The following is a 27,690-nucleotide window of genomic DNA, read 5'->3' as shown; positions in this document are numbered from 1 at the left end:
CTTCTTTTATTTCAAGTAGCCAGGATCCTATCGCTCGTTCACTTCCCCGCATAAAGCTGTCAGATTTCTGACGCTTTGGCTTTTGTGTCCATCGCTAGACCGTTCGGCCCTGCTGAAATTTGCGGGGTACATTTCACCAGGTTTCTGTCTAGATTCCCTGCTGAGCGCCAGTCTTTGACTTTTCATTGAGTGGTCGATTCATTCGTTCGTTCCTGAATTGAGCGATCAAATAATATAATAAGCAGGCCACGGGACGTTTTTAAAGTGATTGTATAAGGTACGACTCGATCGAAGCGATAAAATGGTTTTCTTGATACCATGTGCTAACGGACAGCAGCTACTGAATAGATCTCATCTCAGATACTATTGCTCTAATCTCAGTTGAAAACGCAAGGTTCAATTTGCTCAGTCTGTCGCTGGACCCGTGAGTTCGGTTGTTCACGCGGTCTCGCCCCGCTCGCGTCGATTCGTCCCTCGTCTCGAGCCGGTTCACGTTCGTTCCAGCTGTCACTCAACTCGTTGCCCTGGAGACTCTTACCGCTTCGGGAATACCGTTTAGCCCTGCCTTGATTGTTCCTCTATCCTTGCCCGCAACGCCCCCCTCTACGTCAAGCGTCGAATTCTGAATTAAAAAGGAACGAGAATAATACCCGTCTCTGGAGTTGCCAAGCCTCTTAGGCGCAGACCGCACACGATTCACGCCAAGGCTTTGTCTTTCTCTCATGTTTTGACGCCAGAAATTGACCCTCTACGACCTTTAGACCCTTGCCAGAAATTTCGAGAAAACACAAAAGGATTACTACGAGTGACGAAACATTCTAACAATCATAACGACTGGGACTGAGATACAAAATCTCTAAGCGCGACTTTCAAACCACAAAATACAAACTACAAACTACGAACGGGGTTTGGCAAACTTGACCAAAGAACTAGAAGTTGCGATCCTACATTCCTCGGAGAAAAGCGATTCCCACGTGCAGCTTGCCGGTTGACCATCATTCTATCGACATTTGTGGCGTGCATTCAGACCGATAACCACGTGGAGCCGACATAGGCATAAATCGAAGCGCAGCGACATTGATAAGCTCGGAGACCCTGATCTCTAGCTTGGACGATGGCGCCGTCGCAACGGATCAGCAATTTGCCGCCTGCGCTCCGTGACATGGAAACTGGGAAAGTACGTCGTTCTGGCGCACACAAACATAAGCATAAACGGTCGGATTCGCCGGTCAAAGCAGCTGCGCTTGGGACATCGGCTTCAGAGACCCAAGACGTGTCGACCAGTTCTTTGGGAAAACTCGATGCTGAAAATACTGGGCTTTTAACGGTGGAAAAGTCGGTCAGCCCGCCGACAGAAAAGGTTGCGTCCGGCGTGGAGCCTAAGCATCATCGAAACCATCGACGCAAAGGAGGTCGGATCGTCAGCGGCGCATTATTGGAAGAAGGTGCACGATCTCATCGTCGTCGACATAGAGGCGGAGACGACGGATATGATGATCCACATGCAGCGCAGAAAAGAAGGAGAAGGTTCTGTTGTTGTGCGTTACCCGTACCCACCAGCGGAGACAAAAGACGTCTAGGGGAGCAGAAGCTAACGGCGCGCTATAGTGATCTTGATTGTTCTACTCGTACTTTTACTAGTTATTCTCGTACCAGTGGGCGTCCTCGTCATTGGAAAACACAACAATGAAAATGCAGCAAAATCAGCGCATTCGGCAGTAAGTAATACGACGACAACGTCACCAAGGCCAAGCAATACGGTTCCGGTAGGCTCCAAATATACAGGTTCTCTGAATGAGCTGACAGTATAATCCCCAGATTTCTGCCAAAGGAAGCTTGCTTGATCCTAGTACATGGCTCGATACGACCGATTTTAACCTGACTTATACAGATGAAACTGTCGGTGGACTTTCGGTCATGGGACTGAACTCGACCTGGGATGACAGCACGCGGGCAAACGAGTATTCCCTGCCGCTGGACCAACCATGGAACTATTCTACTCAGAACCCAATTCGCGGAGTGAACATTGGAGGCTGGCTGTCGATTGAACCCTGGATCACGCCATCATTGTTTGATATTTATTCAGCAAACCTTGGCATCGTCGACGAATATACCTTGACGAATCATCTCGGACCCGGCAAGGCCGCGCAACTGATCGAGCAACACTATTCGACCTTTGTGACTGAACAGACATTCGCCGATATTCAGGCCGCTGGACTCGACCATGTCCGTATTCCTTTTCCTTACTGGGCGGTTTGCACGTACCCCGGAGACCCCTATGTCCCTCAAATCGCATGGCGTTATCTCCTTCGAGGCATTGAGTGGGCCAGAAAACACGGCTTGAGAGTGAACTTGGACCTCCATGCCTTACCGGGCAGTCAAAACGGATGGAACCACAGCGGCCGACAAGGAGTCGTTGCATGGCTCAATGGGACCGACGGCGACCTCAACGGCCAACGTTCGCTCGACGTCCATAACCAGCTCTCGACCTTCTTCGCGCAGGATCGGTACAAGAATATAGTTGCCGTCTATGGACTCTGTAACGAGCCAAAGATGATGATGCTCGATACGGACCGCGTCGTCAACTGGACCCAAAACGCCATTTCCTTGATACGAAAGAATAACATGAATGCGTATATTGCGTTTGGCGATGGTTTCCTCGGTCTCGCTCATTGGCAAGGCAAGCTCCAAGGAATCGACAAGTTGATTCTGGATGCCCACCAATACGTCATTTTCAACGTTGCTCAAATCTCGCTCAACCATCAGACCAAGATTGAATTTGCATGTTCCGGTTGGACTGCCCAGACGGAACAAAGCATGGATCGATCTACGGGGTACGTATACGCAATGTTATTATGCTTATCTTTCTTTAGCATTTTTCCATTTATCACATTTTTATCCAACCTTATTCAGCATCACAATAGTCACCTTCTGGCCTGCTTACATTTCCCTTCTTACCTCTAGATTCGGCCCCACCATCAACGGCGAATGGTCCCAAGCCGACACGGACTGCGCCAAATACCTCAACAACGTCAACGTTGGCTCCCGCTGGCAAGGCACCATGAACATGAACGACCCCTCCCTCAACGTCCTGTCCCCCATGTGTCCCCCCAACAGCGGCACCTGCGAGTGCGCCGACGCCAATGCCGACCCCACCACCTTCTCGACCGTCTACAAGCAGTGGCTCAAGATGTTTGCCGAGGCCCAAATGGCCAGTTTCGAAAAAGGCTGGGGCTGGTTCTACTGGACCTGGCAGACCGAAACCTCGCCGCAGTGGTCGTGGAAAGCCGGTCTCGCGGCAGGCATCCTCCCGCAAAAGGCCTATGCGCCGGATTTTAATTGCAGTCAGGACATTCCGGATTTTGCAGGCCTCGGTTTGCCGGAGAATTATTAATAATTTTCTTTATGAAATTTATTCATTTATTCGTTTGTTTATTTTTCCCCTTATTCTTTTTTTTAATTTCTGTTTGTCTGGTTTTCAGCATGCCTGCATTGTCAATCTGGTATTTGGTATTTGATATTTGGTCATTTCCTATCCCGTGTCTATCCCTTGGTCGATTTAAATGTTTGATATTTCTGAACTTTTACCCGTTCCAACCATTTTAGTTTTTAGTTTTGGTTGCCTCACATCTTGTTGATTTGCAGGAGTTTCTTTTTCTTTTTCTTTTCTTTTCTATTCTTTTTTTTTTTTTTTTTATCATTTTCATATTTTTTATGGGGTTTCCCTTTGCTTGTCCAAATTCCTGTCAGATTCAGAGTCTTGATATTTTTCGTCTCGTCTCGTTTCGTTTCGTTTCATTCATTGAAGATACCTACCTTGCTCGTACTTGTATGTTCGTTCATATTTAGTATATATACTCTCTATTCGCTGTGCTTTTATATACTCTTTATCCGTCCTTTTTTCTCGTCTTTGTTTCTCGTCCCTTTGCCAGTTCGTCCATTTTGCTTTGCTTTGCTTTGCTTTTCCCTTTTTTGTACCCGTTGCCTACTTGCTTGTTTGCCTGTTTGCTCTTTTGATGTTAAGTGTTTCTGTGTCTATTATTCCACGATTCCATGTTTCCAAGTATCCATTATTTCATTTTTCATGTTTGCATGTTTTCATGTTTCCATGTATGGCAAGTGAAGTATACTTGTCTAACTGTTACTGTGTAAATGTAATTGTGTTGCTTGTGTTGCTTGTTTACGTTGTAACTTGTACCTACCTTACTTGCCTACTTACCTATCTACCTACTTACCTACCATTATATCTATTATGTTTGTATGTGTGTACTGCAGTATGTATGACAATATGCATGGGTGGGGGTGTATATGTGAATCATCTGTGCACAAATGCTGTGTTCACCTACTCTATGCTATAATTCAAATTTGTTACTTTCCTTTCCTTTCCTTTCCTTTACTTTATGTTACTCTCTTTTCTTCATTTGTTTGATTGTTTGTTAATAATTCATTCATTCATTCAGTCTTTGTGTTACATTGTCACATGTGTTTGGTACTTACTACTCACTAGCTTCGGGCTACTGGTTTTGGGGTACTGGCTACTGGCTTATGACTTCAGACTTAGGCTTCGTACTTCGGGCTTCGGGCATGGGCTTGGCTTACTGGTGTCTTTTACATGTCGTAGGTGTTTCATAGATATCATGAATATCTGGCATGCACATACACATTTATAACACTAATTTATGGAGGATAGATAAATGCAAGAGTTTTGTGATATACATATATTGACATTTTTAAATTTACTTTGATGTGTATGGACTGTCAAGGAAGAGTATATATATGAATTTCATTGACTTTTACTCTCCATTCGGACATGAACCAATGATGGAGAAATATTTCGAGTATGTAAAAGATGCTTGAGCCGCCATTCTATAACTGTAATATAGGATAATGGAAAGAAGACAATGATATCTTAAATAAAAAGGTCAAACGTGAAAATGACATGGAGTTTAAAAAATAACAAAGATATGGGGGAAACGAGTACGTTAGTACACTTCAAGAATGTAGCGCTCTTCCTCCTTGAGGTTCTCAATCTCGCGTCTGGCATCGACCTTCTTGGCCGGGTCGTTTGCGCGGGCACGAGTCTCAGTGGTGATAGCCTCTTCGAGCACGCTCGTGACATCGGGAACAGGCCAGGTAGGACCGCAGAGATAAAAGGCGCCTTCTTCGCGAATGTACGCCTGGATGATGTCGGGCAGGGTCTCGCGCATGCGGTCCTGGATGTAGATCTTCTGGGGCTGGTCACGGGAAAAGGCACGGCCGAGGAGGGTCACAATGCCGGAGTCGCGGTAGGCTTCCCATTCCTCGCCGTAGAGGTACTCTTCGCGCTGCGTGCGCGAGCCCATGTACAGCAGGACGGCGCCGATGGGGAGGCCCTGGCTCTTTTGCCACGCGCGGTACTGGACAAAGGCGCGGAAGGGGGCAAGACCGGTACCCAAGCCGGCCATGATCAGAGGCTGGGTCGACTTGGGAGGGAGCTTCATAACCGAGGGCTTGACGCTGGCGGTGAGGCTGTCGCCGGGGCGGAGGCGGTGGAGGTAGCGCGTGGCTTGGCCCCAGCGGTCGCGGCCGTGGGGGTCGACCCAGGAGACGACGACGATGAGGAGCGAGACGGTCGTGGGGTTGACAATCTGGCTCGACGAGATGGAGTACTCGCGGCGCTTCATGGGGTCGACAATGCGCACAATGTCGTCGAACGAAGGGTGCGCAGAGGGGAACTCGAGCAGAATATCGGCATAAGTGACCGTGTCAACTTCAGCGCGGCGCTTGAATTCAGTGGCACCTTCGGCGCCGCCGAGTGCGAGCAGCTCGCGCTTCTCCTTTTCGTCGGTGGCGAACTCGGAGAGGGCCTGGTAGAAGCGCTTGGGGGGACGGCCCCACAGGTCGACGTTCTGCTGCAGACCCTGGAAGATGGTGCGGCTCTCGAGAACGTCGGGGTCTTCGCGCGAGGGCACTTGGACAACTTCTTCGGGGTTGAGGCCGTAGAAGGTGATGAAGTCGTTGACTTCTTCCGTGTCATTGTGCGCGTGGATACCGAGGGCCTCGCCAATGTCGTACTTGAGGCCAGAGTCGCCAAGGTCGAATTCAATGTGGAAAATGTTACGGTCGTAGCTGGTCGGCGTGAGACGCTTGTTCTCCTTGACCTTGATGGTGTAGGTCTTGACGGGCAGGTCGGGACGGAGAGCAGCCTTGGTGTCAAAGGCTTCCTTAAAGGCAAGACCCTGGGCAACAGTCTTCCAGTCACGAGAGAGAGTCACGGGTTCGGACTCGCTCTTGTCAAACCCGGCGAAGCTGTTGACGTTGACGTCGGTCGGGAGAGATGGAATCTCGACCTCGGCCTCAACAGTAGCCCAGGCTTCGGGCACCTCGAACGCGCGAAGAGCCTTTTCGAGCTCCTTATCGAGGCTCTGGAGCGCCTCGGGGTTGCCATTGACGGCAGCGAGCTTCTCAGAAGCATTGGAAACGAGGTCCTTGCGGGCAACAGACAAGAAGGCGAGCTGAGTCAGGTAGGACTCGGCAGTCTCATCCTTGGAGACAGTCTCAGAAGCCTGTGGGTCGAGGACAAAGAATTCAATCTTCTTCTCAACGAGGGCCTTGCGAACGCCCACGGGCAGTTTCTTCTCAACATCCTCGTCCTTGACGCCGGGAAGGCGAACAAGGACAGATCCGCCAACCTTGATGCTGCTGATAATATCAAAGGACTCGAACAGCTTAGCGTCGAGCACGACAGCAACATCACCATTGGCAATGGCATAAGGCGCCTCAATGGCCTTCTTGGAGGATCGAATATCGGTGCGCACAGAGCCACCCTGAACCAGGTTGTCGTGGCCCGTGCGGACAAAGACGTTGCTGGAGGAGTCCTTGGACAAGAGCTGACCGAGAGCGACGGGAGCGGTGGCCGAGACGGAGTCGTCCACATCCCAGAAGGAGTACTGCTGAACAGAGGTTTGGTCGAGCAAGTCTACGTCGGCTTGCTCCTCGGCAGCAGTGTTCAATTGAAGAGGAGCCTGAGAGGCAATCTGCTGGAACAGAGTCGAGAACACGCTGGGAGTGAAGACTTGCTCCCGAGCATACTTCAGGTCGACAACCTCAGGCTGCTTGGCAAATTTGCCAGCAGAGAAGACAATGGAGGCGAGAACATCGTCGTAGAGCTTAGAGTGGACCGTGGACTCGGCAACGGAGAGAGCATCCTGTACCTGGCCGAGCACAACAATGTTGCGCACAGAGACGGGGAGCTCGGCGAGGAAGGCCTCCTCGACGAAAGGTCGATACACGCGAACGTTGACAACGCCAATCTTTGCGCCACGCTTGGCAAGCTCAGCGGCAACCTGAGCAGCCAGAGAGGCCTCGACGCTGCCAAAGACCACAAGAACTGCCTCGGCCTCGCTGTGGCCGTGGTACTCGAAAAGCTTGTAAGCAGTGCCCAGCTCGTCGTTGAAAGCCTTGAGCAGCTCGGTGGTGCGGCGGCCAGCATCCTCACTCTTGTCAACCTTGTCGGCCTCAGCGCGAACGGTGTTGTAGCTGCTAGAGAGGGCAGACTGGTCTAGGGCGTCAACAATGCGAGTGGTCTCACGGCCAACGCGAATGCCATCGTAAACGTGGATAGTAGGCAGAATGCTTGCAAGCAAAGTCGCGAAGAGAGCCATGTGCTGCGACTCGTAAGCCGAAGTGCTGGAGACGAGACCGAAGCCAAGATCTTCAGCGAGGTCCAGGGCCAAGGCATAGTCGGTCACGAGGCCGTTCGTAGTACCAGCAGCATAATCAACCGCAGCAATGTGGGCAACAAACGGGTTTGCCACAGAGTAGAGAAGAGACAATTGGTCCAGCGCAGAGCGGAGGAAAGTCAGGGTTGAGGAAGACGCAAGGATACCCTGGGGAATGTGACGCTTCTTGAGATCAAAGTCCTTGGAGAACATGTAACCCAAAGCAATGGCGCCAGCGCCAAGGCGGGTTTCCATGGCAGAAACTTTGGTAGTATATCCATGAGCATTCAACTCGTCCTGAGCGGACCAGTCCTTGACAGCGAGATCGAGGTCGAAAGTCTCGGGGGAGTAGGTGAACAGCTTATCCGACAAAGTGTAGGCGACTTGCTGGATGAGAGTCTGCGCAGTCAAGTAAGTTGGGCCACGAATGGCACTCAATGCCAGTCCCTGACCAAAAGGAAGACTGGTAGAGGGTTCTGGAGAAGGCGAACGCTTATCGTAGCCATTCTGAAGGGCCTCCGGGCCAGCGGGCCCAGATGACTCGGCCGTTTGGAAACGCATCTCGAGTCAAGGGATTATCCTTTTGCAGCAGAAAAAGATTGCAAAGGGAATTCAAGGGAATGAAAAGACAAGACACAACACAAGAGAAGTGTCAAGATTCTTGAACTCCTGCAGGAGGTGTAAGAAGACAAGAAAAAAAGAAGAAAAGACAAGCACAGATATGACCACTGAGTGCCGCAACGGATGGGGCGGCGAATTGCGGGCAAAACAGAAAAAGAGTCTAAAAGGAGGGACAGATACTAGATCTGCGAATCAACGACGATATGACATTCAGAAATAAGACCAGGGTACACCAAAAGAGCAATGGGATGAGTGCCCCCATTGCCCCTCGGAGACTCTACGGAGCATCCGCATCTTTTCCATCAATCTAGCAAAAAAATGGTGTTGTAAAGTTGCCCTTACGGGTTTAGACAGGATGGCGTGCTCAGACAAGACGATGAGAAAATCCCCAGATGACTAATTAGGCAACGAAAGGTGGCGGATAATGATACGATCATCTTATCTGATATTCATCAATTCCATCTTATCAATAAGCTCAATTTGGATCAAATCATGTGCGTTAGGTAGGTTACATCATCTCCTAACAACAAAACAGCTCAAAAACCCATATATACTCTATCACCATCTCTTCTATATACTAACAATTCAAATATCTGGCCTCAATTTGGTCAAAATGGCATCTGCGGCAACAGTGGGCAGCACCGGTTTAACTGTACGCTACTCCCCTCCCAAGAATGAAACCTTGTTTCAACCAACAATTTCAATCCCAACGCTGCACCTTTTCGCGATAACAGCACCAGCTGACCTTTTCTAGGGCTCCCTCGTGCTTGAGACGCTTCTCTCTCATCCAGCCTTTTCGTCTGTATCGACCATTTCTCGCAAAGCCCCATCCACCTCAGCATCCTCTTCCAAACTTCACCCTGTCGTGCCATCGTCTACCGACGACTGGCCTTCGGCTCTGGAATCCATCCAACCCACACCAGACATTTTCTTCTCGACTCTGGGCACGACACGCGGTAGCGCTGGCAGTGTTGCCGGCCAGCGCAAGATCGACTATGACCTGAACCTTGCGATGGCCAAGGCAGCCAAAGACGCCGGAATTAAGACATATGTGCTCATGTCTTCCGCCAGCGCAAGTGCGACGTCGCGGTTCGAGTATATGCGTATGAAAGGCGAATTAGAAGATGCCGTGACAGCGCTGGGGTTTGAGCATACGGTTATTCTGCGACCAGGCTTGATTGTAGGAAAACGCAACGAAAGTAGACCCCCAGAGGCGATTATGCGCGGGGTCGCGAACTGCTTGGGGGCGCTGAATACGACTTGGCTGAAAGACGGATGGGCACAGGATGCCAATGTTATTGCTCAAGCTGCGGTGGCGGCTGGTCTGTCGTGCAAGGAGGGGCGAATTCCCGAGGGCAAGGAGAAGGTGTGGGTATTGAAGCAGGCTGATATCGTGCGATTGGGAAGGACCGAGTGGGATGTCAAAACGCCTGCAGCAGAGTAAGTTAAAGAGGGTCGGGAGAAGCAGTTGAACTTTGGGAGGTTACATTCTGTCCATATTTAGGCTGTGCTTTCGATGTTGTGTGCATGTATTGATACCTGGGTTAATTTTATGAGAGGAGTTCACATATATATTTGATAAAAATTCATTATCAGTTGCTGTGTTTCAAATGCAAATGATTAAAAGCATGTTCAATTAAGGAAAAAGTCCTCGCGTCACGCATGGCCATGCAGTGATATTTTCTCTGTTCGTATAGGTTACGCCATGAAGCCACATAAGACATGCATTGGAATGTTCATTGCTTCATCAAATCGACCAGGGATACCAGAAGAAAAGAACACTCGCATCATCAGTGCCCTTTTTCGGACCCCAATAGTGCTCATTCATGATGCAGGCGTCTTTCCATGCTTTTTAGGTGATCCGCCTCCACTGGCTCTCTCGCGCCCACCAGGCGCTGATCCTTCGGGCCCACCTTCGGTGCTTCCTCGAGGCTTCGATACTTCTTGGTTTGCAGGACTGACTTCAAGCGGATTCGAATCCTGCAACAGAGTAGAGTCAGAAAGGTCACGAATACTGGAATATATTGAATTGAACGCAGTCCAAAAAAAACATACATTAGCTTCCGAGCCTGCGGTCCCCTTTTCCGTCTCAGGACTTGTTTTCTGTGGATCAAAGGCTGCTTCCTCTGTCTGCGCAGCCTGCGCATCGGATCCACTCTTTGAATACTCGGTCGGTTCGGGCTTCAGGCTATCCTTATCCTGTGCATCTTTGCGAGCCGACAGAATTGCTGAGCTGGAAAGGGATTGCGTCTGTGATTGAGACAGGCCGCGGACCAAAGCGATTCGTGTGCCTCGCGGGCATGTTTGGCGGAGGCGGTAAAGGCTACCATTGACAACAGCTAGGTTTCGCGTCGCTGCTGCTGATGAGCGCGAAAACATGGTTGCGTTATTTGATTCTTGATGGATGATTAGAGATCACAAGAGCTGAAGTTTGAGTATCGTAATTTGTGTAAAAAGTAAGTATCGTCAAGCAGCTCAATGAAAGTCTCCCAGTTTTTGTTGGGGAAAGCGTGGTATGGTGCTACAGAAAAGACACAAGACACTCCGATTTCGATTGGGCTTGTAATGGTACCAAATCTGCGCTGCACAATTACTAGGGTGCTTTGCCAGTTAGGGAAATGACAGTGTCAGGGACAGCGACAGCGACAGGTGAGAACCGGATGTAGCTTGAGTGTCTGGGGCGAGGGGAACAGTCCTGTTACCGTCTGGTGGACTGAATGTCACAGCTATACTGCCAAGGATTTATACTGTAGTGACCTTACAACTGACGGAAACAAGTTTCATACAGAAGAGAGGTAAGCAAGCTGGTTACCTGTACGAGCACTTTTCCAGCGATTTGATCGTGACAATTCACGACGAATTGATTCGACCGAGATGCGTTCAATACTATTCTAAAATCATGTTGAAGTACTTGATCTATACACTTGTTTCAAAGTACGGAATCAAAAGATATCTGTTTTGTTCCTAAACATCCTTTCAAGTACCGGAAGGACAGGGCGCGACATGCCGTATACACTACGTCATGAGGGAAAACACTGGGGGACAAGAGGGGAAGGGGATGAACTAAAGTTCTTTAACCCAGAATACCCGAAAATGCGGAGAAAGTTCCCGGCCTGGCGAGGGGCGGGTTCCCCGTCTTTTAAAGAGCTAAGACAGAATCAGTTATACTTCGGTTAAGGCGCCCCGTCACGCCATTTGTACCGCTTTCACCGCCATAACCATGATTTGGTGAATTACAACATAAGACGATCAGTATAATCACTTGACGTCTTAGAGAGAATATTGATCAACAATAATTGAAACATATTGAAAGGCTAGTATAAGAAAGCACCCCTCCCCATTGAATACAAACAAAGGCTTTCTGTAAATGATGCCTGCTCCCAGTATCTAATACCCATAACCTAACTCCAGCTCCGCATAAACAGTAATAACTTCCGGGTATGGAATTGCCGTTCATGGCTCCACCTTATGTCCAACCAACTTACCAGCGCCTACCGAAAACTGAGTGCTCCTGCATACTCTTCGGCTTCTCCATCTTTGCCGGGAAGAGTCTCTTGGCTTGTGTGCTTGTGTCTGGAACGGGATAGCGGCCGTTCTCCTTGGTAGGGCTGAGGACCCTCACCGGCGTGCCAATTGTCGCCTTGGAATCTACGACATGATGGCGCTCGGCATCGCGTCCGAAGAGTCGCATAATGTCCCTCATGTCCAAGTTACCAACCGCCTTGCCTTCAATTGCCGCATTTGCAAGCTCCCTCTTCTTTTCCTGCAGCTCGAGAATTCTTTCCTCAACAGTGTCCTTGACAGTAATCTTGTAGACAATAACATCAATGGTCTGAGTAAGACGATGAACACGGTCAATGGCCTGCTCTTCTATAAACTTTTTTCTTCTGTCAGCATTGGTTCGCCTTAAATCCATAGGTTGTTAATGACTTACTGGATTCCAGAAAGGTTCCAAGATGACAACTCTGGTGGCAGCAGTAAGGTTCAAACCCAAGGAACCGCATTTCAGACTGCAGAGAAGAACGCGTGTCCTCCGATCATTCCGCAATCTGTCCAAGCTCATTTCTCGCATATCATTCCTCATACTACCATCGTAACGTGTGAAGACGATACCCTCCTCCCTAAGAAATGGTTCTAGTACATCCAGCATGGAAGTGAATTGAGAAAAGACGATAAACTTGTGCTCGTCGCACTCGCGATGAAGGATGTGAATGAGACTTCGAATCTTGGCGGAAGCGCCAGGAGATGACTGCTTTTCATCATCACTGGCCGAGACCTCACTGTCGCTGTCAGATCCTTCATCGCTGTCGGACGCGGGTTGCTGGGCGGATTTTTGATGGTGCTTGAGCTGGCCCCTTCGTCTTTTACCCGAATCTCCATCAGCATCGCTTTCATCATCGCCGCTTTCTTCAGTTGAAGAGTCTTCAGATCCGATCCAATCGCCCCCACCTTCTGCGTCTTCATCATCAGTTCCACCTGCTTTTCCTAGTCGAAGGGATTCACGCTGGCCTTCGGGCACAAGCCAGTCGCCATCCTCTTCCTCATCGTCGCTATCGAGTACCTGCAATTTTTGTCTTCGTTGGTGCGCTTTATCTTTCTGTTTCTTCGCGTTGACACGGCGAAGGGGCGAGTCATCAGGGTTATGGCTTTCAAGCGTGGTTCTTCGTAAATGACCCCTCAACTTCTTGCTCTTCTTGCCAGAATGAACAGCAAGATCTTCCTCGCATGCGGCGCATCGGACCGAGCCTTGAGACACTTCGGAAGATTTCAGTTCAAGCTGGCAAATATCACATCGTTTTACGGCGACACTGAGACCTCCGAGGAGGTTGGCAATGTCATCGACGTCTTGGTTATCGGGTGTTCGTTGCTTCCGGGGGGTCTGAGCAGGCGCGGGGTTGCTTGTGGAAAGCGCATCTTTATCTTTCGAGATACTTTTCCCTAGGAGCTCAGGGTGATTGCAAGCCTGGCGAAGTCGCAGAAGTAAAACCAAGGCGCTTGCATAATTGACCTTTTCGCCTTGTAACAACTTCTCAAGACTACTGTCGGCTCTCTCCTCCAATCGATCATACAATCGGCGCTCCTCGGGAGAAAAGTCCACTTCCACTTTTTCAATTTGTCGCTTCGTAATTTTGAATCCAGTCTTGGTTGTTTTTTTTTGACTTGGTTTACCGCCGGGGTTAAGGGCCCCTTCTTGCTTCAGTATATCTTTAGTTCGTCGTTTCATGAATGCCATAAGGAAAAATTGCAGCCGTTTAATGGCAACACCACCGCGCCCGTTTTTCATCGGCCGTTGAATTTGATCTTTCCAGATGCTAAGATCATCATAGGGCTTGATTCTCAGAAATTTAATTAGACTCTGGAGTTCTTCCAAGTTATTCTGCATAGGGGTGCCTGTGAGACACCACCTGTAGTCTGCTCTCAACGCGTAGCATGCTTGTGTCGCTTTTGCATTTCGGTTTTTGATTGTGTGGGCCTCATCAAGGATAACTCGATGCCACTTAACACCAAAGCAAGCTCCATCAGAACCACCATGTTCAGAGACCAGGATGTTGTAAGTAGTAATCACGACGTCATACTTTTTCAAGTCTTGATAGTACTTTGTCCGTTGGGGCCCATGATGAAGGCACACGCGAAGCTTGTGGGAAGGGAGAACGCGCTTTTCTATTTCCTCTTCCCATTGCTTGATCAAAGCAAGAGGTGCCACCACCAGAGTTCCCTTATCAACTGATTTGTGAGGCTGTTTATCATTTTCGGAGGGTAGAGGTTCTGGTCTAGGATTAGATAAAATCAGGGCAATCGATTGTATAGTCTTTCCCAGACCCATCTAAAAGTCAATTGTTAGCTTCAACTCATCATACCATAAGTGAACTCCGTACATCATCAGCCAGAATTCCGCCTTTAGGTAGAATTCCATTCTTCTTGGCAGATCCAATTTCCTTATTCTTCATCCAACTCACGCCCTTAACCTGATGTGGCAAGAGCTGGACATCCAATCCTTCGACGGTCGCTTCATTTTCTTCGTTTTCCTCGTCGTCTTCAGCCCCATCGGGCTCATCATTTTCTTGGCCCTTCACGCTTAGTCCCTGAAGCTGGTCGGCAAGGCTGTCAGCAGCCTGGTTTAGTTTCTTTCTTCTCGCAGACTGGTTTGCCGCTTTTCCGTCATCCTCATCCTCGAAAGCTCCTTCCAGCAATGCCTTTATATTCTCGTTTGCCTTAGCAGTGTCCACATAGGCATATGGGTCTTCAGAGCCAAACTTGTTGCTGTAAAGACAAGCATCAGGATTGAATTCATCTGTGCTACCAGTAAGATCGATGATATTTTTGGGCTTCACTCTAGGATCCTTCACCATGAACGGCGAGTCTTCTCCACCCATCGAGGCAAAAGTAGGCGGAGCAATAGGCTTCGAACTGGCTGTCCTATTCGTCCCCGGCCGGATTATCGATTCTGATCCCCTGCCATCAGGGGCAGCATACTTGGGAGAAATTCGAGATCTAGGGTCTTGACCTGGAAGCGTACTCTTGGGGCCCTGCGAAGGCGGGGGACGGTGATGCTCAGGGCGTCTCTGAAAGGGTTTTGGCTGATTGAAGACCTTTGAATGAAGAGAGTTTCGCAACGGACTTGGTATTCCAAATTCTGGTTTGCCGCCGGCCAGCTGAGGCTTGTTATTGAGTAGGCTTGAAGTATTGGCAGCTTGTGTCGTTGGCCGTGGGGGTTCTCTTTCCGTCACCATCCCGTTATTTCCTGGCCGCGAGCCCGTTGGAAACAGTGTGGAGAAGTCGCTGGCAGTCGAGGCAAAAGACTCGGTTGAGTCCACGGATACAACGCTTGGTGTCTCAGAGGTCGCGCGGCTGACGGGTTTGGGTTTGGGTCTGGGCGGAAGATTTTGTGGCGTTGTCGTCAAGTCGACATGTGGAATCTCTTTCACGGCCGAAGATGCAATAGAGTCTGAAAAAAGGGAACTCGAATCACCAAGTTGAGGACTATATCGAGTTTCTTCAGTCCAAGGGGAGGATCGATCCGGTAGTGAAGGTGTTTGATACCCCGAGCCTTGCTGATGAGATAGTCGAGACGGCGTTTTCGTACCATCATTTGACCCTCGATCTCTGTTCAAAGTGTTGAGAGGTCGGTGAGGTAGCCCATATTGATCGTTACTTCTTGCCATCTTTTAACACCTGTTCCCATGGGCGTTTGCAGCGGGCGTTGGAAGCAACAAAGCAAGACGATTATGACGGCGTTTTCCGCGGATTATAGAAGGAGGCGTTAATCACTAAACCGCAGTCCTGTTGCCATTGGCAACCAGCGAGGGACCCTCCCAAATCACGCCGGGCCTGTGCTTATCCGTCAGCCCTATAAACCTCCACCACATGCACATTCATAAGACTCGTGTAATCATTTCGAGCAAGATCAAAAAAACTTATTTATTACAGTCCTATAAAGAACTACGTGGAATTAGGAGCAAATAGGCAAATGAAATCGCTTTAGACGCTTAACTAGGAAATCATGACCAAGAAAATGACAAAACATAATTTGCGTTCAAAGACGTGTGATGCTTGATGCTCTGCTTGATGGGCCTGAAATGGTGGCAATTGACTTTGGATCTCGAGCATTGTCGATGCCTTTTCTGGGCTTTTTTTGTTTCCTAATATCAAACATTCTCTTCAGTTGCCGCAGTTTTGTCCAGCGCTCTTTGTCCTTCGCATCGCGGGCACTACGGTCATCATTGACTTCGGAAGCTATTGTGCTGACGATGCTCTGAGTTTCACTTGCGTCATCCTCCGCGGCAATAATCTCAGTTTCAGGCTCTGTAGGGGCCAATTCTTGACTTTCAGCTCGGAAGTGTTGGGCGTTTTTGATCACTTGCAACAGTATTTGCCATCCCGGTTGAGGTCGATTAGTGCTGCCCTTGACAGGACCGGAACCACACTGAGATTCAGCGTTGACCCATGGACAAAAATATCTATGCTCTTGAATGACGTTGAGCTGACTCGTTTCGTCCACTTCATCGCTCTCGGTCACTGGAGCTTCTTTGAACAACCAGAGCCCTAGCCGTCGGAAGCAAGCTTCACAAGTAGCAAGTCCCTTGGGTTGTCCATCCTCGGCGCGCCAGCCGAACATGGAAAGAACCAAAGCACTCTTGTTAACCTGGCTATTCGCTGGCTTTGCCTTTTCTGAATTTGCTACTTCGGCAGCCGATTTCATGCAAAGGTCAGCAGGATAATGTCGAAGAAGAATATCAGCATCCAGCTCAGCTGGAAGCCGCAAATTTTTCGGCAATTCTTCAGAAACATTAAGCAATGACTCGTAACGTGTCCGGACTGCTGCGAGAGCAGCTGTGGACTGAGCCAGCGGTAGACGATAAATCTTATCTGTAACGTACGAAGTCAGCTTCTACACCAGGTTATTCACTATCTGGGCCAAAATTTACCATCACAGCCACGTTTCTTCCATAAGCAAGACGCATCATGTTCATCAACTATCATTCTAGCATAGCGATCAATGATCCTCTCCTCTGTAACTCGGTTAGAATCTTTTTGATACTTTCAACTGCACAGCAGTAACCTACCAACTCCAGTGTCCCAACTTTCCTCTACTTCATCGTTAGACTCTGATATCTGTGGCTCAGCCTCTTCCCTTGAAGACTCCAGCTTCAAAAGCAGCTGACGTTCACAGCCACCAACGCATCCAACCCGTTCCTTCCCAACACATCGCCAGCCCCTTCTGGCCCATTCAACCTCGTTCACTTTAGGAGGTTTTGGTGACCATTTATCCACATGTCTATATGTTTCAAGTCGTTCTAGAAACTGTCCGCGATCCCAGGGAGCATAGTTGGGGAGTGTCGAAGTAGTTCTTTCTATCCGATCTTTGTCCGCAGGAAGTCCAGGTTTCGCGAAAGCCGTCCGCTCGGTATTTGACCGTAGTCTGGCCAGAGAATATCTTGTTGAAACTACATCTATTCGACGCCTCTTCAATGGTGTTCCAATTTCTTCTGCAACCGTAGAACGCGACCCATCCTGATCCGGACGAGTTTGATGTTTCGCCGTTGGGCTATTGGTTAAAGAGTCTAGAATTTTGTGAAACTTCCGTTTCGATGTGACCAGCGAATATGACATTGTGCAATGCCTTGCTGAAGCTGTGAGCAAAGGCAAGGTGGTGATTGAGGAGCCAACGGGTTGTAATGTCTTCGCGCCCAGCGCGTACTGTAGTAGAGTACAAGCTCGAGCTGAAGCACAATGAACCAATGGTTGAATAGGCAAGGGTCTCGGAGTTTCCCGACGATCAAGTCAGTGACGGCAAATTGTTTTGCCGATACCCCTGCAGAGTTAATGGATTATCCGGTACCGATACCGCAGCTAAAGAGCAACATCCTCCTACGGGTGCTGAAACTTGTGGTTTATACTCTCATCCATTACTTTTTATGCGGCTCGTGAATTCTCAAACTCGTCGAGCTCCATTTCAATTTTCTTTGTACTGCTTTGCCATTTTGTTGATTGCAATTCTGGCTGGTATCATCTTTCCGAGCCTCCGTCTTTCCCTTTTGTTCGGGCATTTAACGCCCCGCTTCACCACCAGGTACCTCAACACATCAGCAAGCATGGCTTCGCCATACGCAAAGGAACTGCACGTTGCGCAACTTGCAGTGCAACGAGCGACTCTTCTTACGAAAAAGGTTTTCCACGACAAGGCCAAAGGCACTGCTTCCAAAGATGACAAGTCTCCGGTGACCATTGGTGATTTTGGCGCACAGGCTTTGATCGTTCAGGCCATCAAGAAGAACTTCCCTGACGACGAGGTTGTTGGAGAAGAGGAGGCTGCTACGCTACGAGAGAATGATGATCTGAGATCGCAGATTTGGGACCAAGTCAAGGTCGCGCGCCTTGAGGATGATGCCGCCGAGAAAGAGCTTGGCGGCCCCATCCAGACGGTCGAGGACATGCTGAGTGCTATCGATGCGGGAAACAGTGCCGGTGGTGCGAAGGGAAGAATCTGGGCACTTGACCCTATCGATGGCACCAAGGGTTTCCTCCGTGGTGGCCAATACGCGGTTTGTCTTGCCCTTATGGTAGACGGTGAGGTGAAGGTAGGCGTTCTCGGATGCCCGAACCTGCCTGTAGATGACTCTCTGTCGCTATCTGCCGAAGACGGCAAGGACCAAACAGATGATGCAGGCAAGGGTGTCATCTTCAGCGCCGTTGCTGGCAAAGGCGCTACGGGCCGACCGTTGAGCCGGGGCGCTCTCCAGCCTGGTCATCCCATTTCTATGAAGCCTGTCACGGACATTACTCAGGCTACCTTTTGCGAGAGCGTAGAGGCTGGTCACTCCTCGCATGACGAGCAATCCCAGATCGCCCAGCGCCTCGGTATCACGAAGCCGAGTGTCCGGATGGACTCTCAGGCAAAGTATGGCTCAATTGCCCGCGGAGCAGGTGATCTCTACTTGCGTCTCCCTGTAAAGAAGGACTACCAGGAGAAGATCTGGGACCATGCTGCTGGCGATCTGGTTGTTCGTGAGGCTGGTGGTCAAGTGACTGATGCAAATGGCTTAAGGTTAGATTTTAGCAAAGGACGAACTTTGCGTGACAACAAGGGTGTTGTTGCCGCGCCCAAAGCGATTCACGGCCAGGTCTTGGACGCCGTTATGGCTGTACTGGGAGCCAAATAGATATGTTTGATCTAAATTTAGCCGCTCTACAATCCCAGAGCAGAAAAATAAAAGTAAATTACACACAGGAGACTATTGTACAAAAATCGAAGACCCAACCTACCCTGGGCCAAAATGCTGCCGTTATCTATTTAATCTTTTTCGCCTTGAGCTTGATCGTCTCTCCATTGACGAAAATGCCCTTGCCCTTGTAAGGCTCCGGTCTTCTCCACGCCCTAATATTTGCCGCGAACTCATTGACTATTTCCTTGTCTGGTCCCTCGAGCAGAATGCGTGTAGGCTGCGGCGTGCTTGCTGTCACGCCCTTTGGTACTCCCAACTCAACAGGGTGAGAGAATCCGACCTTGAGAGAGACAAATTGCTGGCCCTCGTATTCGGGAGAAACGGTCACCGCAGAAGGCTCGACTGATGCACGGTATCCAACTCCGACAAGACGCAAAATAGCAGTATGGCCTTCCGAAACGCCGAGAATATGGTTTTGAAGGTACGCGCGCGTGGTACCTATTAAGTCAAAGGGTAAGTTGCGATCCATTTTTAAGGGCTTAAAACGAAGAGTCTACCTACCCCACATCTCGCGCTGGTGTCGAATACTGGAATCTTGTACTCTAATGAGAGCCTTTCTCGCCTGAAGGTCCTGCTCCAGATTGATGAACGAGGGCAGCGTCATGCTCACTTTGCCTATAGCAGTCGTTCAGTAATCTTCTAGAAAGCTGGGGAAGATTTTACTATCTGCATACCCAATGGACCCTCAATCTCTACCTTTGTTTCTGGTTCCGTCCGCAAAACCCGCGTCTTCGCCTTGGGGACCGGTGGCTCGAAGATTGTAACTGAAACGCCGGGCGGCAGTGAAATTGGGGTCCTTCCAACCTGCGACATGCATGGTGAGGACGAGGTAAACGACCGGCTGCTGGGGGCGCTTTGAAAAGCAGGTAGGAGAAAAGGCGGCGGAGAAACAGAGACAGTCGATGCAGATAGCACCTCACGGAGGCAGCTCCGCCTTGATATCGCAAACATTTTGGGCGAGGTGAAGGTATCAATTGATGCCCCAGCTCCCTTGATTATTTCGTGATGTTCGTCGAATCTGCAACACCGGCGACAATTGGTGCACGGGCCACGTGGTCACGTGAGCAACAGTTTTCCAGCTGGGAATTCGGCCCAAAGCTGAGAACTGCAATTGCTGTGATTTTTGATGTCGCGTACACTCCGCCACGGGCATCAATTCCAAGTATGTTTTGTATTGAATTCCGCATACTCCGTATGCTTTTAAATTAGCATCATGTATGCTGAATTCCTTGACTGCGTACTGAAGTTGAATTGCTTCCCTATCATATCTGACTTCCTTGTAACTAACGGAGCTCTCACTTGTCTCAAAGTGTGTGGCCCACGGATTTCTAAATCCCATGCATATGCCACCAAATCTCAGTCAAGACGCGTATTCTGTTACATCGAATTCTCTTTTTCCTGTTTTTTTTTTTGCATGCGTCATTCATCGTGCACCTAGCCTTTCAGCCTTCCTTGGTCTTTTCCCATCACCAATCCACATTATATCCATGTCATATACTTTAAATTCTAATCTATAATTCTCTCATACGGATTCATCTCCTTACACAATGTATATCTTCAACTATCCAAAATATCCTTTGCTTGTGATTCTTCTCCTTTTAGGGTATTGTGGCCAATTGGCCTTTTGCCTAGGAGCGCTGAAAGTGATAAGTGGTAAGTCCATGTCAAATCCACCGCTTCTCAAATTGCAAAAGATGTCTCAGTATCTGGTAAACAGACAGGAACCCTATCAAGGCATCTTCAACAAGCCTGAGAGAGCATGACTTGGCAATGATCATCTCAGACCCTGCTGGGAGCGAGACGGAGATCTTCTCCGAAGCTTTGAAGCTGATTGCTTCCATTCAGGAATCAACATCCTGCTATAAGCTCGCAACCGCACACCTTTTGGTTTCTTGTAGGGAATTTGACGGATCAGTGAAGGGTCCTGGAACTTTAGCAAAAGCTAACCCCACTCCGATCACTTTGGAGAACATCAAAGAGATCTATGCCGCTCGGCTTGCTATATGTGAGCTCCAAGGAGCTGGTGCCCCAGTACCGACTCAGTGCTCGCCCTTGGTCCCTCAAAAGGGCGAGAAGCAAAAGCCACATTTGAGAAGATTGATGCACTCATTGACGAAGCAGAGGAAAGGCGATACCGGCGAAGAAGAATTTGACAGCGCCGTCGAGAATGGCCTAAGCCAGTGTTTAAAGAGCCTGGAATCACGACCACAATGGTGGATGAGCTACAGCAATAGCAGACAGAATGCAGTCATCATGTGTCAGGCAGCACGGGCTGAGGTCGAGAAAGGTGGGCTATCAGCCGCACTCAGAGCATTGGATACTCTAGAACTCCCCGCTGACTTCAAATATAAATCAAGATGAGCTGCTGGAAATTCACCGGACTATGGCAGGAGTGGCTTCTGAAATCAACGGCGCGCTCTCGAAAACTCTCAAAGTCTCCAAAGCTGAGATTCATGATCAGAAAGCATTCGCAGAGATTGTCAAGGCATTCCAAAAGTCAATTGTTCAGGATATGGAAGCAACCAAGCTGTGGAGCCAGAGCTTCTTTAAACAATTAGTCAATGATATGGGAGACATCATCTTGGTATTTAGGAAGCAGGCCACATCCGCTGGAGAGGCGGTTACCCAAGAGCTCCAGCACATGAAAAGTGTAGGGACTTTCCTCCGAATTTGCCCAGCGTTACTAATCATCGATAGAATATTCAGGCTTCTGTCAAGGATATCCAGCAGCTGCGTGGAAATTTTGCTCAGGTTTTTGAAGATGCAAAATCTCACAGTTCCGAGTTTGCAAAGAGTCAATCTGAGGATCTGACTACAAGCCACGAGTTGATATCGGGTCTCCAAGAAACACTAGTAGTGATCAAAGACGCTGAAATGCAGGGACTCTTGAGCGTCATTGGAGATATACAATCTCATTTGGTACGAGCATCCACTCATTAGTTTCCAAAACTTTCCGAGGTTGGGATTGACAAATACATTGTATCAGAAAGTCTCCAATGATTTGGTATCCGTAATGCATGAACGGCAAAATTCTTTGGACGGGGTACGTGGCGCACGCTATCCCCAGTCTCCTTGATCCATCATACTTCTCTAATACTGCGCTCTGAACAGCGCATTGAAACGTTAAACAAGGCATTTGAGCAGCTTGAAGCCAAAGCAATCTCTTTTCACGCTGCACAGAGTCAACAAGCGGAGACCCAAAACCAGCTTGGCGAGTCCCTTCGTTCAGACATCCTACTCGCGCAATCCCTTCTCTCCCAAGTGAATGCCGCCGCAAAGAGCCTGCAATCTACTGTCGAAGAGACATCGGCCCGTGTCAGCGAACTGGGGCTTTTCTCGGGACTATCTGGCACTGGAGGCCGATGGAGCTGGTTGATGATGGTCACAATAGGCTTTGCTCTTTTCAGCCGGAGAACTGCTGGAGCAATAGCCATCACTGTTGGTGAGTCCCAGAAGATCAATATATTTTTCCAATATCTGGCTCTTTCTTTGCGCTCATGAAGCGGCTGACTCATTCCTCAGGCGCTTTTTCTGCCGGCAAAGCGTTATATCACCCCTTAGTGAAGCTTGGACAGCCGGCGCAATCTCAACTTAACACTACCAGCCTCGAAGGAATACAGGACAGTCATCTTGCCCACGGCCCTCGGCTAGTTTTCTTGCTTTATATTCTGGGCGTGGTGATAGTGGCTACAGCCATTATCATCATCATCTATATCCTCTTTTATAATCGTCCAAAAATCGACTCTGTCCGTTCCGAAGAAAAGCCAAAGTCACCGAACGAAGGAGGTGAAACAGCTACTTAAAATATTTTTTGATATCCGGGGTCTTTGAAATTGCGACATTTCCTCACTTGCTGCCTTCTTGTTAGCATACCCCTCGACTGGCAATCTTGGCTTTCTTCTGATATTCTCTTTTTTGCTTAACTTATCTCTGCTTGATCTTTTGGGACTCCCGTGCTTTGAAATGGCGCCACATCTCGGTCTCCTTTCTCTTCAATTTTTGCAGCTTACTTCTCTTTTTCCTTTTTGTTCCTCTCTAGTGGCTTCTTATTTTTTTGGCACGGCAAATCTAGTTGATTTCTTTTTTGCTTCATTGAAGACCTGAGCTCTCAAAAATTACTGCTATCGCAAATATATGCCACTACTATTACTCCCAATGACAAACAAAATCTTACCCTCACACTAAGCTTCAACAACCCAAATACTACCCACGTGCCATAAATTAATCATTGACAGTCGATACATATTGACACATATTGACACACCGTGACTGACAACAACCCAGCCTTTACCGATAATTTCACTCAAGCGGAAAAGACTGAAATATTCAACACTGGAAAGCATTTTCTTTTTGTTAAATTATATACTTTTCACTTTTCTCAATCGACAAAAAAAAAAGAAAGAAAATATAAATATACACTGCGCCTATCATACCATGGGGCTGTCGCTCCGTTTTTGATTTGTGTTTTTCTTTTCCAGGTAACTCCGCTTACAATTGAAATAAAAAGGTGCGACACTGGTCCCGGTAACTCCCCGATATCGCACCTGCCCGTGTCCCGTGTCCATGTCCAACCATTGCCATGCCATGCTATGCTATGCTGCGAGTAAAATGATAATAATGCAAGTACCTAGATAGTAAGAAATCGTGAGGAATACGCGCTACATCCGATGCGCCTTCGCTACAGGGGAACTTTTATCCTCCGACAACTCAACAGGGATTTCGAGACTCCGATTAAAGAAATTGACACAAAAAAGAAGGAAGAATGAAAGAAAAGTAAATGATCCAAAAAAAAATATGAAAAGAAAAATAGAAAAAAAAGAAAGAAAAAAAAGAAAGAAAGAAAAGAAAGAAAAGAAAACAAGTCAGAAAAGTAAATTAAAGAATGAAAGAGGGGGGGAAAAAACAGAATGTGAGAAAATCACAAAACCTTGACCTTCATCCACTCGCTCGTGCCGACGCCCAAATTGAGTCCATTGCGGGCCCACCAGACGCGGACCTCTTCTTCGCCTTTGCCACCGAGGGAATCTTCGAGGGCCTCCTCGATATCGCACGTCTTGTACTCGACTCTGAAGCCCGAGCGTTTCCACCACTCGAGGACGTTGGCATGGCCGTTTTTGGTAGGGCCGACGAGGACTTGGTTATCGTAGATCATTTTCTCGGCTTTGAGGGATTTCCAGAGGACCAGGACGGCGACGTGGCCGTGCGTGGAGGCGATCTTGGCGACGGTTTCTTCGTGCGAGTAGGGGATACCCGACTCGTCCCACCATTTGACGGCGCTGGTTTGGCCAGCTTGTGCGGCGAAACAGATGGAGCGGCCGACTTTTAGGTGGAGCGGGGATGATGATGATGAGGAAGAAGAAGAGGAGGAGGAGGGGGCGGAGAAGGTATCAGTGTGGTGGGGGTCGGTGTGGGAGGGAGAGAAGGAGACGGTTGGGAAGCAAGGAGGGGTAGAGTTGGGTCGGTCGGAAGAGAGAGGGTTGTTGTTGTGGGAAGAGGAGGTGGCGGTAGAAATTCGAGTGTGGTATTTGGTTTGGATGGCGGGCGGGATCGGCGGGAAGGAGAAAGCGGAGGCGGTCGAGGGTGGGCAGGAAGAAGCAGATGGAGAAGACGAGATGGAGGGCTTGATTGTAGGCGCGGAAGAATAGAATGCTAGAGAGTGGGGATCGCGGATGGGAGATGATGATGATGATGATGAGGGAGAATGTTTTGGAGGCGTTAAGAGGTGGCTGCCGCGGCGAGAAGTGGGAATTGGATATCCGCTGGAACTGCGGTCAAGGTTGGGCCCTCCGGCAGCGTTCGATCCGGTCAGAGTGTGCTTTACGTTCTCGACGTCAGTGGAGCAGCTGCCCTCGTGCATGGACGCGCTCTTCCACCATTCTAGCACGTCAATGTGTCCCTTGGAACTGGCTTGTTCGAGTGCCGCCTCAGTGTAGCGTAGTGGGAGACCAGACTTTCTCCACCAGTCCAGAACGTGGACAAAGCCTGCTTTGCTGGCGCCGTCAATCGCCTCAGAGGTGTATTCTTTCGTAAGGAATGACGGCGACGTTCGCCACCATTCGAGAATTTCTACACGCCCAAATGCCGCGCTGGCTTTAGTAGGTAGGAGGGTATGTCCGAATGTTGCCCAAAATAGATCCTTGTGATTGCTCTCTAGGTAGGATAGAAGATTTGTTAGGCCAAATTTGATGATTAGCTTCACGCATAGCCGCGACAGGTAGACAGGCGGCTCGCATGACCGAAGCTTGTTAGCAACGTCGGATACCGATCCGGTAAGAATAGTAGATTCAAGCTCTCTCATGTACGTTTGACTTTTATCCAAATGACCATGTCGTTGCCACTCTGGAGGTGTTGGTAGCGTCGTGTAAACGCCCAGGGCTTTGGCGAGCTCCCAGTCGCCATGATACTCAAACACCATGGTCCATATTTCGGGCGGAAGCTTGATGGAAGTACTCTTTGGCCGCGCATTACGGCCCTGGTAGTTTTCCGACACGCTCCCCATGGTCATGTCCACTTCTTGGCCAATTGTCATCAGATCAACTTGGTTCCGAATCGTGTCGGCGAGGTCGTCCAGGCAGTTCCAGTCGAGCATTTCCAAGTCGACTCCCTTTCGAAAGCGGTACAAAAGTGGTTGCAGAACCCGAATCCAGTTCCATTTGCGACGAATTTTGTTCAGTTGCTTCTTGGTCATTGGGTTTTCCCAGGCGGTGACGGACATGCCGGGCACAAGCAGAATCTTCTTCGATACATCCCAATTCCGCAAGAGATCCAGTAACAGCGTATCGGCCATGCCATGAAGCATTTTGGAAAGTGTATCTGCATCTATGGGGGCGAGAACTAATAAATCGGCCCATTCGCTCAGGCTGGCCGCCTTTCGCTGCAATGCAAGGTTGCGGACGTACTGCTCGCGCGACGACACATGCTCGTATTGGGTGTTCGAGGTGATGGTGTAATCATGCAATATCGTACTATCTTTCCATAACTCCGAGTCAACCAACCCCTCGACAACCACGTGTGGTTGCTGCAAGAGTTGAGGAAAGAGACGTTCGGCAAAGCCCACCGCGGTCGAGCCGGTCGAGGCCACAAGCAGGCGTAGCTCTCGCGGCATGTCCATGGTCCGCATATCAGGGACAGGAATCGTCGATGGTGTCCGCGAGACCGCCATCTGGTTTCGTCGTGGTGAGACCGAAGACGATCGAAAGAGCCTCGATCATTATTCTTCTCGAAACGAGAACTGTCAGGGGTGGCGGCCGAAGTCGACCCACTGCAAGTCGACTTTTGCTGGCCAGGGATTTTCCTGCTGGGGCAGGACAGACGAGCAAATCGAATTACTCCGCGCAGGGAAAAAAAGATGCGGTGAGAGGTGACACGAATGCACCGAGAAAAGGACAAGTCCAGTGCGGTTCAAATGCAGCCGTAGGGAAATGTTGTCTCCAATAGTTCCACTGATGTCAAACAAGACGATTTAGGCTCATTCTAGTTGGACGAGCGAGTTGATAGTGAGCAGCGTAGGGTATGTCTAGCCGGACCCTTTCGCTAGATCCTTCCCCATTATCAAAGGCGGAACGACGTCTTCCACAACCTAATCCGTCAATCGTCCTTGATTGTGATTGTTATTCGTATCTATCTTAGTAGTCCAAATGTCATGCTCTTCTTGTCACTCACGTTAAAAAAACTAGAGAGGAAATTTATAAATAATTGATGTTATCATATTGAATAAACTTGCATACTTCTCAGGTATCAATATGATCTAATATTTCACAAGCAACCTGATCACATTTTTCTCATGGTCCAGCCATGCTGTCATGTATCAGCATCACGGCCATATGATTTCCTTGGCTTGTTTCTGGATTGCTAGAAAGGTAAGGAAGTTATTCGTAGAATTTCTTGCTTGATTAAAGGATCTTAGTAGGTTAACTTCGTTGACGGAGGTAGTGTGGAGCAGGCACTGGTAAAGGACAAGGCAGCCTAAACATAAGCTATACTGAAGGATATGGGTTTCGAGCAATAAATAATAGCTAAGGATGGCTGGTAATTAATGGCTAGTAGGGGAGGAGCCTGTATATTGATAACCGACGTACTACCCGATTATGGGGGATGGCTTTAGCTGAACCCACTGCGTTTTATTTTCTCCCATAGTTTTTCCGTTTGCCTTCTTCTGAATTTTACCGCTCTCTCGTGAACAGAGATACCTCGAAGCTTGCCAAAGAAACCTCCCACTCGTTAGCTCAACAGTGGGAACTTTAACCGAAAGTCCACTAACTTGTAAGGCACAAAGACCCCGGCAGGGGCTGCAGGGTAAGCAACAGCCACCGACCCTGGTTCGTGAGTACTTGGTATTCTAATTAACTAGCATTCTGCTGCTTACAAACACCATAGCACTGGATAAAACAGCTTATCGCAATATGCACCGAAAAATCCCGAGTATTATACTTATAATTGTGTAATTCTGATATTAATCCGGTGCTGGGCCGACAATTAGCCTTTTTGCTCTCCCCCATGCTTGTGTCCTCGCCCACTCTTTCCCCACCATACCCCAGCTGCGAAACAGATTATCCGTCATATCTCCGAGATACTTCACTGCCATGGAATTCAACACTGACACTGACGGGAGGTCGCCGCTACGTGCAACTCAAGGTCGCCAGTGC

The 27,690-nt window shown here is 48.9% G+C and overlaps 11 protein-coding genes across 11 annotated transcripts; 5 read left to right on the top strand and 6 right to left on the bottom strand.

Annotated features, from left to right (window-relative positions):
* Window positions 1-919: 919 nt before the first annotated feature.
* L228DRAFT_166215 (hypothetical protein) lies at window positions 920-1,934 on the top strand. Its single transcript, XM_018329431.1, has 2 exons — window positions 920-1,538; window positions 1,609-1,934. The coding sequence occupies exons 1-2, from the start codon at window positions 1,115-1,117 to the stop codon at window positions 1,809-1,811; spliced, it is 627 nt and encodes a 208-aa protein (XP_018186655.1). The 5' UTR covers window positions 920-1,114; the 3' UTR covers window positions 1,812-1,934.
* Window positions 1,918-3,394, top strand: L228DRAFT_212702 (glycoside hydrolase family 5 protein; the record flags this gene model as incomplete). The annotated part of the gene is made up of 2 exons (XM_018329953.1): window positions 1,918-2,834; window positions 2,965-3,394. 2 exons carry the CDS (start codon window positions 1,918-1,920, stop codon window positions 3,392-3,394), a joined length of 1,347 nt encoding a protein of 448 aa, XP_018186654.1.
* Window positions 3,395-4,752: 1,358 nt separating this feature from the next.
* L228DRAFT_248861 (hypothetical protein) lies at window positions 4,753-8,671 on the bottom strand. The gene has a single exon (XM_018332955.1). The coding sequence runs from the start codon at window positions 8,259-8,261 to the stop codon at window positions 4,983-4,985; it is 3,279 nt and encodes a 1,092-aa protein (XP_018186653.1). The 5' UTR covers window positions 8,262-8,671; the 3' UTR covers window positions 4,753-4,982.
* Window positions 8,672-8,797: 126 nt separating this feature from the next.
* L228DRAFT_248860 (protein fmp52, mitochondrial precursor) lies at window positions 8,798-9,886 on the top strand. Its single transcript, XM_018332954.1, has 2 exons — window positions 8,798-8,973; window positions 9,076-9,886. Exons 1-2 carry the CDS (start codon window positions 8,935-8,937, stop codon window positions 9,763-9,765), a joined length of 729 nt encoding a protein of 242 aa, XP_018186652.1. The 5' UTR covers window positions 8,798-8,934; the 3' UTR covers window positions 9,766-9,886.
* On the bottom strand, window positions 9,824-10,993 carry L228DRAFT_284168 (hypothetical protein). The gene is made up of 2 exons (XM_018336201.1): window positions 10,377-10,993; window positions 9,824-10,301 (listed from the first exon to the last, which is right to left on the bottom strand). The coding sequence occupies exons 1-2, from the start codon at window positions 10,698-10,700 to the stop codon at window positions 10,146-10,148; spliced, it is 480 nt and encodes a 159-aa protein (XP_018186651.1). The 5' UTR covers window positions 10,701-10,993; the 3' UTR covers window positions 9,824-10,145.
* A 639-nt stretch (window positions 10,994-11,632) lies between these two features.
* Window positions 11,633-15,511, bottom strand: L228DRAFT_284167 (hypothetical protein). Its single transcript, XM_018336200.1, has 3 exons — window positions 14,198-15,511; window positions 12,256-14,145; window positions 11,633-12,198 (listed from the first exon to the last, which is right to left on the bottom strand). The coding sequence occupies exons 1-3, from the start codon at window positions 15,482-15,484 to the stop codon at window positions 11,803-11,805; spliced, it is 3,573 nt and encodes a 1,190-aa protein (XP_018186650.1). The 5' UTR covers window positions 15,485-15,511; the 3' UTR covers window positions 11,633-11,802.
* Window positions 15,512-15,745: 234 nt separating this feature from the next.
* Window positions 15,746-17,508, bottom strand: L228DRAFT_284166 (zf-C3HC-domain-containing protein). Its single transcript, XM_018336199.1, has 3 exons — window positions 16,886-17,508; window positions 16,748-16,831; window positions 15,746-16,688 (listed from the first exon to the last, which is right to left on the bottom strand). The coding sequence occupies exons 1-3, from the start codon at window positions 17,430-17,432 to the stop codon at window positions 15,856-15,858; spliced, it is 1,464 nt and encodes a 487-aa protein (XP_018186649.1). The 5' UTR covers window positions 17,433-17,508; the 3' UTR covers window positions 15,746-15,855.
* A 199-nt stretch (window positions 17,509-17,707) lies between these two features.
* L228DRAFT_248856 (3',5'-bisphosphate nucleotidase-like protein) lies at window positions 17,708-19,057 on the top strand. Its single transcript, XM_018332953.1, has one exon. The coding sequence runs from the start codon at window positions 17,915-17,917 to the stop codon at window positions 18,980-18,982; it is 1,068 nt and encodes a 355-aa protein (XP_018186648.1). The 5' UTR covers window positions 17,708-17,914; the 3' UTR covers window positions 18,983-19,057.
* L228DRAFT_248855 (ribosomal protein L6) lies at window positions 18,968-20,041 on the bottom strand. The gene is made up of 3 exons (XM_018332952.1): window positions 19,720-20,041; window positions 19,547-19,660; window positions 18,968-19,483 (listed from the first exon to the last, which is right to left on the bottom strand). The coding sequence occupies exons 1-3, from the start codon at window positions 19,994-19,996 to the stop codon at window positions 19,110-19,112; spliced, it is 765 nt and encodes a 254-aa protein (XP_018186647.1). The 5' UTR covers window positions 19,997-20,041; the 3' UTR covers window positions 18,968-19,109.
* Window positions 20,042-20,170: 129 nt separating this feature from the next.
* Window positions 20,171-23,016, top strand: L228DRAFT_278254 (hypothetical protein). The gene is made up of 7 exons (XM_018335640.1): window positions 20,171-20,698; window positions 20,763-21,332; window positions 21,403-21,695; window positions 21,743-21,964; window positions 22,032-22,088; window positions 22,157-22,487; window positions 22,568-23,016. The coding sequence occupies exons 1-7, from the start codon at window positions 20,593-20,595 to the stop codon at window positions 22,846-22,848; spliced, it is 1,860 nt and encodes a 619-aa protein (XP_018186646.1). The 5' UTR covers window positions 20,171-20,592; the 3' UTR covers window positions 22,849-23,016.
* Window positions 23,017-23,963: 947 nt separating this feature from the next.
* Window positions 23,964-26,207, bottom strand: L228DRAFT_239971 (hypothetical protein; the record flags this gene model as incomplete). The annotated part of the gene is made up of 1 exon (XM_018331194.1): window positions 23,964-26,207. One exon carries the CDS (start codon window positions 26,205-26,207, stop codon window positions 23,964-23,966), a length of 2,244 nt encoding a protein of 747 aa, XP_018186645.1.
* Between the last annotated feature and the right edge of the window lie 1,483 nt (window positions 26,208-27,690).

The sequence above is a fragment of the Xylona heveae genome, assembly GCF_001619985.1.
Source record: "Xylona heveae TC161 unplaced genomic scaffold L228scaffold_8, whole genome shotgun sequence".
In the NCBI taxonomy this organism is placed as follows: domain Eukaryota; kingdom Fungi; phylum Ascomycota; class Xylonomycetes; order Xylonales; family Xylonaceae; genus Xylona; species Xylona heveae.
Note: the sequence above shows the minus strand (reverse complement) of the source record. Positions and strands in the feature narration are given on the sequence as shown.